The sequence below is a fragment of the Astatotilapia calliptera genome, chromosome 23 (genome assembly GCF_900246225.1).
Source record: "Astatotilapia calliptera chromosome 23, fAstCal1.2, whole genome shotgun sequence".
Lineage (NCBI taxonomy): Eukaryota > Metazoa > Chordata > Actinopteri > Cichliformes > Cichlidae > Astatotilapia > Astatotilapia calliptera.
The window spans coordinates 28,582,619-28,595,930 of record NC_039323.1 but is presented as its reverse complement, the minus strand read 5'-3'; the positions used below and the strand labels follow the sequence as shown (position 1 = coordinate 28,595,930).

Below are 13,312 nucleotides of genomic sequence, written 5' to 3'. Positions count from 1 at the left end.
TTTAAATACTTACCATGTAAATAAGTTCTGCACAAATTCAACGTTTTAATGTGTGTTTTTAAAAATTAAATTGATGCCATTGCTTAAATAACAGTTTATTGATGTCACATAAAAGTAACATGTAACAACAAAAGAATTCATGAAATATATTGAAAATAAAACATCAGTTATTTTGTTCCAGCCAGCCTGAAGGATCTGTTTTTCTTTTTGCTGTTTTCACTGTTCATTTTTTCAAACACAGGTATCTTGGCATATATATGTAAAAAAAGAAATAGTCTGCCTTTTCTCTGATTGCATTGTGCACATCTATATCCATGTATATTCTTTGCACTAGGTAGTCCTCTTGTGCCCACACAACAAAGTCACACCACTGCATCCCACTGATGAGCAGTTGTCCTTGCACTTGCCAGTAATATGCGTGGCTCTTTTTTAGTTTAGGGGTACCACATTCCATCTGCACATATTTGCAGTCAATAAAGTTTTGTACATTGGGACATTTGAATTCGACGAAGCCAAACTGGGGGTATTCATTGGGGTCAAAAACAACACCATCAGGAGATGCAGTAAGCCAGGGGGCAATGGGGTGAATGACCAGACCACAGGGTGAGTAGTTAACATTCATTAGCCTACTATACTCTGCTGCTATTGCAGGCTCCATCTCAGTTCCTCTCCTCATGTCTGCTGTCTGCCTTGTTCCCTTCAATATACGCTCTGCTAGTGACTCGGCCGAGCTCTGGCCTCTGACGTGACACACCTCCCGAAACCTAGAGGCAGTCACTCTGGGCCTGTGGAGCTGATGCCACTCAGACGAAGAGCTTTGCTCACGTGTAGCTTCCTCTATTTTGTGAGCCATTTCCAGAGTTACAGACAAGCTTTTCAGATGCAGAAGCTCTTCTTCTGAGCACACAAACACACAATCTGATGGCAAGATGTCATACCCCTCCAGAGGCAAGTGCGGTGTTGGTGGTGCATCGCGGTGTAGTGTGATGTACCGGGTTGTCAAAACCGGCTGCTGATATGACAGAACACTGCCCTCCTGCACCAGCCCAAAGGCACTTTCCACAAGGGGCTTGTTAGGTCTCATGTTCATTGTGGTCACAAGTGGCCTGTCCTCAATATTAAATTTTGCATATGCCTCCGTTATTCTGAACAAGCAGGGATCTGGTAACGGACCCACCATGCCTCTGTAGAAGCCACTCCTAAAGAAAACATCAATGACAATAATGTAAGAGAGAAGGTTGTTATACTGAACAACAACTAAACTAAAAACTAAAAGGTGTAAAACAGTGGTGCATAAGTTAGAGACTGGGATGTATATGTACATGACTGAGTTAGCCGTCTTCAGAAAGTGTAATGTTGTATGTAAATTAATACCTATTCTGACACATGTATGTATGAAAAAAATAGCAACATACATTTGTAACACATGAAACCAAATTTTACAAATGTAATTACCGTACTCCAGTCTGGGCCATCCTATTTGGTACTGGCTTAGTGAAGATCATGGAGTTGATGGGTCCTGGCCTCACACCCTAACAGAAGACACATTTACTATGGATGGTGTTGCTGTTCATATGTAAACATGGACTAATTCAAAAACTTTAACCTCATTTAAATTACCACTGTCCGTGGCTTGTGCCATTGCTGTTCAGATTCCGTGCAGCTACTGTATGCACAGGGGGGACAACCGGCACTCTGAGTTGTGAGTAGTGTGCTGTTTGGAAGAGCAGTGCCACTGTGTGATTGCACATAACAGCGCCTGCCACACAGGAGCACTGGCTATGTGTCAGTATCACCGGCGATGAATCCAGAAGCTTAATCTAAGAAGAAAGAACGAAAATTAAAAATGTAACATCTTCATGGAAGAGCTGAACAGGAACATAGTTCAGTGTTATGGTTACGTACCCTCCTGAATGCTTAGTGTTTCCTTCTCTCCCTATTAAAACAACTTAACCATGCTTGATAGCTTGATAACTGTAATAACTTAGATTGTGTATATTTGCAGTATTAACTTGTTGTCAAATGTTTCTGATCACCCAAACACACGTTGATTTAACTATCTGACTAGTCAAATTAGGAGTGATAAAGCAGGGAGACAAGGAAAACATTCAAGTTGATGGGCCTTTAGGAATGAACTTAACTAATGCTTAAATGAACTGAACCCCACAGAACGGGGATTAACAACTTTACACAGCTTCCTGCCTACACTTAGTCTGTGTGGTGCCTCACTCTTCCTCATCGACCTGTAGCACAGGGCTCTCACACCGACCTCCCCTGACAACCTGTCTTTATTGGACACTGAATAAAGATACAAGTACCATTAGCATTATTTCTGTATTACTCATTTCAGCATGTCTTAAACATATATATTTTACACTTAGCAAGAGTAGCATTAGGTAGTTAACTACCTCCATAGTTAGCCAACTACCTAACGCTAATATAACAGTGTCTAACAACAAAAGTGACATTAGTTAAGAAAACCTCAACTATAGTTTAGGACGACATAAAACACAGTTTAAGAAAACATGTAATGTAGAGAACTGACATCAAATGAAGGACATAGCGGAGTAACGTAGTGTTTGCATTTGACGTTAGCTAGCGTTTCTTTGTCGGTTAATTTACGTTTTCTTACCTTCGTAGTTGTGTATATAAGATGCAGCATATAACTTAAATCCTTTATCTAATTTGCTGGCGGGGGTAGTCGTCACTCTGCAAATCCGATGAACATCGGTGATGTTCAATTTTGGGAGCTCTTGTAGGCATCGAGTGTAGAACGTCGCCATGGTTTAACCGCACCGGAAGCACTGGAGCAGGACTACATAGAACGCGGAAGTGTTAGTGCAAGTAGTCCATTGTCCCAGAGTATGAAAGAAGAAGGGAGATTGAGGTTCCGTTTGAGGGACTTTATTGTCACCACTCAATTTCTGGGGCTGTAAACACAGCGGGTGTACACAAGTGTGTGTCTATGTGTGTGTGTGTGTGTGGTTTCCTACAAAGGAAATAAACAAGGGAAATAACGATAAATAAAGAGAATAGACAAGTCAAATACTCAAATATAAATATAATACAACATAGTTAACATAATCACATATAAAGATCAGAAAAATATAATACACTTCAAACTGCTCACACTATGCAACTAAATAGCAATAGTGCGAGGTTAAGCAACCGTCAGTACACAGGAACTACTTCCGGTAGTTGTACAAAATAAAAGCGTCCCCTATTATAATCCGCTAAAATGCTCTTATTGTGAAGGGCAAGCGGGACGCCATACTTCGTTCGCTATTTTATTAATCCACATACCTAATTGTTCGCTACAAACTCCGCTACTTCAAAGTAAACAATCACAAGCATCACATACAGAGTAGGTCTCATAACACAGGACTGACATTATGGACATACGAGCGACCGTACATGCGTCAACAAAGCTAAACCGGGGTAAGCTAACAACATAAATTAGTTTATGAAATGAGGGTGAACTCACGCGTTGCATGCGTGGCCTACCGCTCCAACTATGGACTACATTAGCGCCTAAATGGTAACATACTACAGTACTGACACAAACAAAAGCAAAATACAACACAGGTCACTACTTACTTGTCATTCACGCACACCTAACATTCCCCAGGAATCAGTGCACCCCCTCCGGACCAACACTGCTCATCCGACATTAAACTGCCCACCTTACTAACCGGATGATGTCCCTAGAAGGTGGGCTGACCCAGACAGACAGAAGACTGAATATTAAATGAACTTATATAAACTTATAAACACCAGTTCATAGAATAGTTCTAAAACTATTCTATGAACTTTGGGGCCTTTTATACAATAACAGTGCAAACAGTAGGCAGGAAGGTAGGGAGATTTTTTATATTTCTAACCAATCAGATCTTCCATATCAAGTGCTGATTACTCTGAGGCAACTGTTGCTGTGATTTGGCACTTTATAAATAAAATTGAATATATACGCAGGAAATGGTTACGGGCAGGCTTAAACTGAGGCCCCTAGCCTTTAGTACATGGGTCACCTGCTCAACCAGGTGACATGTAGCAGCACCGTCTAATCAGGGTCTGACATTGAGTTTTTAGATGAAGAAGAGATTGACTATAAGTCAGCTCCAAAACAAGCCCTCCAGCAGCCAACAAGGGGAGAAATATGGATGGCAAAAAAACGGTGAGAGTGAATGATCTTCGTGCCCAATGATTGAGGCACCCCACATGGCTGCCAGCATGAGCAGCCAACCAAAATGGTAGTTACTTATTTTGAACTTTTCCTCCTACATGCCATCTAAAAACTCATTTGTATCAGGAAATGTTCCCTCATCTAAATTCCCTTTTAGATCCAGCAACAACAAAACAAAGAGCTGCACTGTGTCTGGGCCCAGGATGGACAGGAAGACTCAGCATACATGCATCAAAGGCAAGAATTACATCTACCCCTCATTCGTTGTACAGAATAGCACAGACAGGCTGTTTGTTCAGTGGGGCAGGTGGGGAGGAGTATACACTGACATGAATCTGGTCGATTCCTAATTCAGTGCACACACTTAAACATCAGTAATCATCAGAAACCTTTACTTATTTATATTTGTTCAAGATAAACATCATATTTCCCCCATATCTTGATTTTTCTCTGTCTTTTTATTACCTTTTTCACCCCTTTCAGTTTTTCACCTCAGGAAATCTTTTAAGGACTAAAATGCTTTATGAAAAAGTTTCATCATGACCAGGATTTAGTTTTAACTTTCAGTATAAATTTGTAGAAAATGCCACAGCTCTAAGAATTTTCTTGAAATCTCTAAGGATTTCAAAACTGTGAGGAACTTTTAGTGGTAGGAAGCTTTGTGAATACTGAAACTTTATTCACTTTTATTCAAATCAATCAGTCATCTACTGCGCGATGATCTCCTAGTTTGTTTGGGTTTTTTGCATATTTGTCATGCTCAGTTTTTTCAGATGAGCAAACAAATTTTAATGCTGGAGAAAAATAACCTGAGTAAATACAAAATGTAGTTTTGAAATAATGATGTCATTTATAAAGGGAAAAAATATGCAAATCTACGTGATCCTGTGTGAAAATTGACCCCCTTGTTAAATCATGAATTAACTTTGATTAATCTTGAAATCACTTAAACAGAACTTATCTGACAAAGTGTAAAAGATCTCAAAAAGCAACACGTCATGGCACAGTCTAAAGAAACACTTTGGAAACAAAGTCTATAACGTCTGTCACTCTGGAAAGGGTTACAAAGGCATTTCTAAGGCTTTGGGATTCCAGTGAATCGTTGTGAGAGCCATTATCCACAAATGGAGAAAACTTGGAATGGCGGTGAACCTTCCCAGGAGTGACCAGCCAACAAAAATTACTCCAAGAACGACTCATCCATGAGGTCACAAAGAACCCAGAACTGCAGGCCTCACATGTCTCAGTTAAAGTTAAAGATCACGATTCAACAATAAGAAAGAGACTGGACAAAAATGGCCTGTATGAGAGAGTTCAAGGAGAATACCAATGCTGAACAAAAACCCGCAGATTTTTGGATCTATATATAGGATTTAAAGATGCTAACACCTCACTAGTTGAAAAAAGGGACTTAACGTTTTCACTTTAAACTCAACAGCAATAAATCGGAACTTCTTCTGGTTGGCACTAAACGACTGCTATCCAGAATTAACAATTTCTCTCTCACCATCAATAACTCGCTGGTCCCTATCTCTCCCTCTGTGAAAAGCTTGGGTGTCATTCTTGTAGTGTTCTGTTGCAGAGTGTAGCAACTCCGATCAAACACCAAGCTAAACCTCTGTCAATGAATACACGAGTCCGAGTAGAGTTGACCTTTTACTCAGAATCTTCATTTGACAAGCGGTGAAAACTGTAGTTGAAAAGAAATACAGAATAGAAAAAATGATCGTTTACATAAATATTGCATCACGAAATAACTCAAAATGTGACCTTACACCTTCATGTTAGCTTTAGCAACAGCAATGATCATCAAAACTGCCTTTTTTAACATGTACAAATCAACCTCCATGAATCACAAACAAAATATAATTTTTAACAAATACCGCTATTTATGCCTTTTTAACACCTTCATCATGAAATATATACACTTACGGCGTTGCCTGAACAATGTTCCCAAGTGGATGGCTGTGGATAAGTCTCAGAGCAAGACCGCATGTCACTCTCCCTCTTAGAGATCCAGGAAGAGGAATTAAACAGGAAATGAAGCAATACAGGTAGCCCACCAGGAAGTGAGGTTATTAGCAAGTTCACCTTCAAAATTAAAGCTTCTTAACATTTTTAACTCTTTTTACTGTTCTTTCTAACTTAAATACATACAAAAGAATTACTTTAAGCAAACATTAAAGATAAATGAAATAAATGCCTTTGAGGCATCACACTCCCCGCCTGGCCTGTGTGAGGCCACTATGAACTTGAATGAGTCCAAACAACAGTCCTTAAATCAGTCCTTAGGCAGAAGAAGAACTACTTCTGCAACTGGCCTAAGGAAGGTTCTTGTGTCACCTTGGTCGGTCGTTTTTACTTCAACCTTTCTCACATGTCCATCCTTCCCAGGAAAGGTTGCTGTGACTATGGCCATGGGCCAGTAGTTACGGATGGTCTGCTTGTCCCTGAGGAGGACCAGATCCCCAACTTGAAGGTTTCTGCGTGTCACTGTCCATTTTTGTCTTTGTTGTAAGGATGGTAAGTATTCTTTGCTCCAACGGGCCCAAAACTGGTTTGCGAGCGCTTGAACTTGCCTCCATTGTTTTGTGAAGATGTCCTTGTCTGTGAAATCTCCTGGAGGAGGTGGAACTCCTGATTTCTGTGTGAGGAGCATGGCTGGTGAAAGAATGAAAGGTTGGTTTGGGTCTGTAGACACAGGTAGGAGTGGACGTGCATTGATGATAGCTGTAATTTCTGCCATTAGTGTTGACAGCACTTCATGGGTCAGGCGGCTCTTTTGCTGCAAGAGCATTGAATCAAGGATTCTCCTGGCAACACCAATCATCCGTTCCCATGAGCCTCCCATGTGGGAAGCATGTGGAGGTCTGAAGTTCCAGCTACATCCTTGCCTGCTGAGGTACCCCTGTACAGTATTACCCATCTCCAACTCCTTGCTAGCTCCAATGAAGTTGGTCCCACAATCAGACTGAAGTTCCTTTGCAGGGCCTCTGAGAGCGAAGAACCGCCTGAGAGCATTTATACAGCTAGATGTGTCCATAGACTCAATGTGGACGGTACCCCTGTACAGTATTACCCATCTCCAACTCCTTGCTAGCTCCAATGAAGTTGGTCCCACAATCAGACTGAAGTTCCTTTGCAGGGCCTCTGAGAGCGAAGAACCGCCTGAGAGCATTTATACAGCTAGATGTGTCCATAGACTCAATGTGGACGGCCCTTGAACTCAAACAACTAAACATCATGGCCCACCGTTTGCTCTCTGCCTGTCCTCCTCTAGTGCGTCTGGCTACAACAGACCAAGGTCCAAAGACGTCAAGCCCCACGTATGTGAAGGGAGGGCAAACCTTGAGACGTTCCGGCGGTAAGTCAGCCATACGTTGTTCTTCCGGTCTCCCACGCAGCTTCCGGCAGATTACGCATTTGTGTAGGACTGAATTGATTAGTCGCTTACCACCCAAAATCCACAGTCCAGCTGCCCTTACTGCACCTTCTGTGAGATGTCGACCCTGATGTCTCACCTGCTCATGGTGATGTTGTACAAGCAGTAAGGAAACGTAGCTGTCCTTGGGTAGGATTACTGGGTTCTTTTCTTCACACGTTAGTTGAGAATGTTTCAGTCTGCCTCCAACGCAGATGAGACTACTCTCCAAAGTTGGACTGAGTTTATGCAACGGGCTGTTTGTGGGCACCACTTTGTTTGCTTGGAGGGCCGACAGTTCCTTGGCTAAGGCTGGCCTTTGTGCTACTTGCAGAATGACATGTTTCGCTTGAGCTATTTCACCCACAGTACGAGGTAAGCGGCATGTGTGCCATCCTGTACACCTGCTGTTTTGGTTTGAATGTTTGTGAGATCTTGCCACATGGATAAGGAAAGCCACAGCTCGCCGTAGAGAGGTAAAGGTGGAGAAACGGCGAAAGCGATCAGGGGTAAGTACAGGTTCCTTCAGATGAGTAGTGTAGGTGCGTACCTGCAGTCGAATCTCTGAGTCATTTCCCGGGTCGATGAGCTCAAACGTCTCACTGGTTTGTGTTGTTTCTGCAGATAACTGATGCAGGAATGAAGGTCCGGTGAACCAAGAACTCTGGGTCAGATGGGATGCAGGCAGAGATCTGGATGCATGGTCCGCAGGGTTTTCTTCCGTGCACACATAATGCCATTGTTCTGGTCTGGTAGAATGTCGGATACGTTGGACTCTGTTATGGACATATGTGTAGAAGCGTTTTGTCGTATTACAAATGTACCCGAGTACCACCTGACAGCATCCAATTTCAGATCCAGCTCCTCCCGGATGAGATCCGCCATTTCTACTGCAAGGACAGCAGCGCAGAGTTCGAGCCTCGGGATTGTTGGTTCAGACTGGGGTGCTAATTTGGCTTTGCCCATAACAAATCCTACTTCCACTTTTCCATCCTCCTGGATGGCTCTCAAGTAAGCGATAGCCCCAATGGCCATAGTTGAGGCATCTGAGAATACAAACAACTCTGTGCGCACAGCTTTGGTGAGCGAGGTTGATGTGTATGCACGTGGCACATGAAGCTCCTTTAGGACTTGAAGAGAATCTCTCCAAGTTTCCCATTTCTTCAGCTTGTCTTCTGGGAGAGGTGCATCCCAGTCAGTCAGTTCCGAACTAAGTTCCCTAAGAAGAGCTCGTCCCTGGATTGTGACAGGTGCCAGCATACCCATCGGATCAAAAACACTATTGACGGTGGAGAGGACTCCACGTCGAGTGAAAGGTTTGATAATAGTTGATGCAGAGAATGTAAATGTGTCTTTTCTGATCTCCCAAAGCAAACCCAGGCTGCGCTGCATGGGTGCTGTCTCCCCACTCAAATCCAGATCCTTGATGAGCGGGACACAATCTTCTGGCGGGAAAGCTCCAGTGACTGCTGGACTGTTCGACACAAACTTGTGCAAGCGGAGGTTTGATTCAGCAAGTGAAGCCTGAGTCTGTTGGAGAAGGTTGATTGCTTCTGCTTCAGATGGGAGAGACACCAAGCCATCATCCACGTAAAAGTGCCTTTCCACAAATTTCATTGTGTCGGCACTGTACTTCTGGGCACCTTCAGCAATGGCTCTTCGCAGACCATAGATGGCCACAGCCGGAGATGGTGAGTTGCCAAAGACATGAACCCTCATGCGGTAGTCGATAACTGCCTTGGTGAGGTCGTTTTCCTCATACCACAAAAACCGGAGGAAGTTGCGGTGCCTTTCATGGACCAAAAAGCAGTGAAACATTTGTTGGATGTCGGCGAGGATAGCTACTCTCTCCCTTCGAAAGCGTAGAAGGACGCCCAAGAGAGAATTGTTGAGGTCGGGACCAGTCAGAAGCACGTCATTGAGGGAGACCCCGCAGTACTGAGCGCTGGAATCGAAAACCACCCTGATTTGGTTGGGCTTTTGTGGGTGGTATACCCCGAATGATGGAAGAAACCAGCACTCTTCATCTTCCCTCAAGGGTGATGCCACCTCTGAGTGACCGTTGGCAATGATCTTCTCCATGAATGCCACATATTGCTTCTGCATCTCAGGTTTCTTCCTGAATTGGCGTTGCAAGGATTCAAACCTCTTAACCGCATGCTCTTTATTATTTGGCAAACGTTGCCGTGGCTCCTTGAACGGCAATGGAGCAACTCAACTACCAGTGTCATCTCTGTGGACATTTGTATCCATGATCTCTAGGAAGAGGATGTCTTCTATTGATGGAGCAGGTTTGTTATCATGTTCAGATTGGTTAAACACTGTGTGTCCTAGCATCCTCTCTGGCATTTTGTTAGACTTGCTGAAGCTTGGCTGCATTTCTTTGACATGCATGAAACTTGCACAGGGCTGAAATATGGAATGGCGACCGCTGTCTACCACATGGGTCTTGAATGTGTCCACCGTTGGCTTATGCACATTACCTAGGCACACCTCCCCTATCACCACCCAGCCTAGATCGAGACGTTGTGCAAAGGGAGCGTTGTGTGGCCCGTTAACTTGCTGCCTGACCTTGTGTGCTCTAAGCACGTCTCTCCCGAGCAGCAGGAGTATCTCTGCTTCTGGGTCTAGATCGGGGATGTGTTTGGCTATATGGTGGAGATGAGGATGATGCAAAACAGCACCTGGTGTTGGGATTTCAGCTCGATTGTTAGGGATTTCAGGGCACTCAAGGAGTGGTGGAAGAGGTATGAGCACGTTGCCGTTCAACGACTCTATCTGGAATCCTTCTGCCTTTCTGCCATACGTTTCGATGACACCGGAGCATGTTCTGAGATGGTATAAGAGTGGTTCGTTCTCCACACCAAACAGCTCAAAGAACTCTGGCCTGGCTAATGAGCGATTGCTCTGGTCGTCCAGAATTACATAAGCTTTAATGGCTTTGTGTTTTGAATGTTTGGGGTAGACCTTTGCAAGGCAGATCTTAGAGCAAGAACGACCCCACTGGCCGGGGCCACAAACCTCTGTGCAGCTGGTTCTAACATCAGTTACATTAGAGTCATCTTCTCCCTCCCCGCCGTTCTCTTGTGGTGGTGGAGGAGCCTTGGTGAGTTGAGGTTGTGGGCCAGGGTGCATGGCTGCATCATGATAGATGCTTTCACACTCTAAGCATTTCACGGAAGATTTGCAGTCTTTGGCAACATGTGAAGTTGAAGAACAACACTTGAAGCATATTCCTTTCTGTTTTAGAAAGGCCTTCCTGTCATCGATGGGCTTGTTTCTGAATGTCCTGCATTTTTTAAGTGAGTGAGGTTTATTGTGCAATGGGCAGTTCTTGTTAGGGTCGTCGTTGATTGTAGAGACATCTGTTTTGTGAACCGCGATAGACTTGTTGGTGTTAAAGCTCTTCATAGGTAATCTTTCTGGTTTTGTGGGGTTTGCGCCGTTGCTTTGACGAATAAAGCTGGGGTCATTTCGCTTCTTTGCCTCATGACAGACAAAGTTACAAAAGTAACTAAAGGGAGGGAAGCAGCCCTTATTCTCTTCTTTGTACCACGACCCAGATGACACCCACTTCTCCTGGAGCCCATATGGGAGCTTGTCTACTATGGGTCCAATACCTCTGGAAGTGTCTAGATATGACAGCCCAGTGAGGTATCCATCCTCCTTGGCGCCTTGTATCTCCATAAGCAAATCCCCAAGTTCACGTAATCTGATGTGATCTTTGGCTGCAATTTTTGGAAAACTGTCAAGTCTCTGAAACAGTGACTGCTCGATCATCTCAGGGGCACCATAGCAGTCATTCAGCCTCTCCCATGCCTTGAGCAGAGCCAAACCAGCATTATTCACATGCACTGAGCGTATGCATCTTATTTGCTGTCCAGACTCTTTTCCTAACCATTTGGTCATGAGGTCTAATTCTTGTGTTTCTGTAAGTTGAACCTCAGCCACAGCATTAGTGAATGAGGACCGCCATGCACGGAAATTCTCTGGCTTATCATCAAATTGGTACAGTCCTGACGTAACGAGATCACGTCGCGCCAAATATTGTGCCAGAGGGTCTGGTGGTTGTGACACGCTCACTGGAAGCATATGCCGGGGTGTTTGTGATTGAGCACCTATATACGTGCGAGAGTTTGTTCTTTCGACGTCGGTCTTCAATTCAGCTCTGGTCAGTTTAGACAGGTTTGTTGTGGGTGGATGCGTCCCATTATTATCCACTTCGGGCTTGGGCTTGCTATTGCTATGTTGGAATTCCGCTAAGCTTACAGGTGGATGCCATGTTCTGAAACTGTCTTGTGATTCTGCACGGTCTACAGATTTAACAGGTGGGACAGATACTGGTGCAAAGGTAGACCGATTCTGATCATTTTGAGAGCAAACATATTCACTAGTACGTTGCAATCTAAGCCTGTCTTCTGACTCAGATTTCACATTTTCTACATTTCCATGCATTTCTGCTACATCTTCTAACACCTGTGCTTCAGCGATGGCTGCGTCTGCTTCACGATTTAATGTTAGCACTTCCAGCTCTGTATCAATTCTAGCGGCTTCCAACTGATTTTGAGCTTCTCTAGTTTTCCTTTCTGCTTCTCTAGCAGCCTTTTCCAATTTTAATTTAGCCTCCTGGCTAGCATATGATGCTCGTACCTTAGCAGCTTCTGCTTTAGCTCTGGCGCGAGCCGCACTTACAGATGATGCTGATGTCACGTTGCTCCTGGTATTTGATACCGATGACTTGTTGCTTGCTGCCATCACGAACACGTAGGACCATCGAGTGCCGCCTTTTCACTGTAGTGTTCTGTTGCAGAGTGTAGCAACTCCGATCAAACACCAAGCTAAACCTCTGTCAATGAATACACGAGTCCGAGTAGAGTTGACCTTTTACTCAGAATCTTCATTTGACAAGCGGTGAAAACTGTAGTTGAAAAGAAATACAGAATAGAAAAAATGATCGTTTACATAAATATTGCATCACGAAATAACTCAAAATGTGACCTTACACCTTCGTGTTAGCTTTAGCAACAGCAATGATCATCAAAACTGCCTTTTTTAACATGTACAAATCAACCTCCATGAATCACAAACAAAATATAATTTTTAACAAATACCGCTATTTATGCCTTTTTAACACCTTCATCATGAAATATATACACTTACGGCGTTGCCTGAACAATGTTCCCAAGTGGATGGCTGTGGATAAGTCTCAGAGCAAGACCGCATGTCACTCTCCCTCTTAGAGATCCAGGAAGAGGAATTAAACAGGAAATGAAGCAATACAGGTAGCCCACCAGGAAGTGAGGTTATTAGCAAGTTCACCTTCAAAATGAAAGCTTCTTAACATTTTTAACTCTTTTTACTGTTCTTTCTAACTTAAATACATACAAAAGAATTACTTTAAGCAAACATTAAAGATAAATGAAATAAATGCCTTTGAGGCATCACAATTCTCGATAGCACATTATCCTTTAACTCACATATCAACAATATTACACGTGCAGCATATTTCCAACTCCGTAACATTAATCGCCTCCGCCCCTTCCTCACACCTCACGCCACTGCCATTCTCATCCATAATCTTGTTATCTCTAGAATTGACTACTGCAACTCATTATTATTTGGCCTTACACAAAAATCTATCAACAAGCTCCAACGTGTCCAGAACTCTGCTGCCCGTATTATTACTAGGACTTCTTCTACCCACCACA

General features: G+C 43.4%; 2 protein-coding genes across 7 annotated transcripts; both read right to left on the bottom strand.

Moving 5' to 3' along the window:
• Positions 1-79: 79 nt before the first annotated feature.
• LOC113016865 (uncharacterized) lies at positions 80-2,869 on the bottom strand. Of its 4 annotated transcripts, none has more exons than XM_026160021.1 (4): positions 2,207-2,869; positions 1,621-1,820; positions 1,456-1,532; positions 80-1,199 (listed from the first exon to the last, which is right to left on the bottom strand). In XM_026160021.1, exons 3-4 carry the CDS (start codon positions 1,503-1,505, stop codon positions 224-226), a joined length of 1,026 nt encoding a protein of 341 aa, XP_026015806.1. In that variant the 5' UTR covers positions 1,506-1,532; positions 1,621-1,820; positions 2,207-2,869; the 3' UTR covers positions 80-223. The 4 variants fall into 4 exon arrangements, with proteins under 4 accessions (XP_026015806.1, XP_026015807.1, XP_026015804.1 ...); XM_026160022.1 differs by having other exon boundaries at positions 2,633-2,869; XM_026160019.1 differs by having other exon boundaries at positions 1,621-2,869.
• A 2,957-nt stretch (positions 2,870-5,826) lies between these two features.
• On the bottom strand, positions 5,827-12,912 carry LOC113016913 (uncharacterized). 3 transcript variants are annotated; one of them, XM_026160102.1, is made up of 3 exons: positions 12,765-12,912; positions 6,116-12,522; positions 5,827-5,873 (listed from the first exon to the last, which is right to left on the bottom strand). In XM_026160102.1, exon 2 carries the CDS (start codon positions 12,357-12,359, stop codon positions 9,819-9,821), a length of 2,541 nt encoding a protein of 846 aa, XP_026015887.1. In that variant the 5' UTR covers positions 12,360-12,522; positions 12,765-12,912; the 3' UTR covers positions 5,827-5,873; positions 6,116-9,818. The 3 variants fall into 2 exon arrangements, with proteins under 3 accessions (XP_026015887.1, XP_026015889.1, XP_026015888.1); XM_026160103.1 differs by lacking the exon at positions 12,765-12,912 and having other exon boundaries at positions 6,116-12,620.
• Between the last annotated feature and the right edge of the window lie 400 nt (positions 12,913-13,312).

Excerpts from the sequence above, each read along its gene's own strand:
- LOC113016913 (XM_026160102.1), bottom strand. The coding sequence starts at position 12,359 with ATGGCAGCAAGCAACAAGTCATCGGTATCAAATACCAGGAGCAACGTG.
- LOC113016865 (XM_026160020.1), bottom strand. The coding sequence starts at position 1,505 with ATGATCTTCACTAAGCCAGTACCAAATAGGATGGCCCAGACTGGAGTA. Across the intron at positions 1,200-1,455 it reads ATGGCCCAGACTGGAGTACG|GAGTGGCTTCTACAGAGGCA; the intron begins GTAATTACATTT and ends TGTTTTCTTTAG.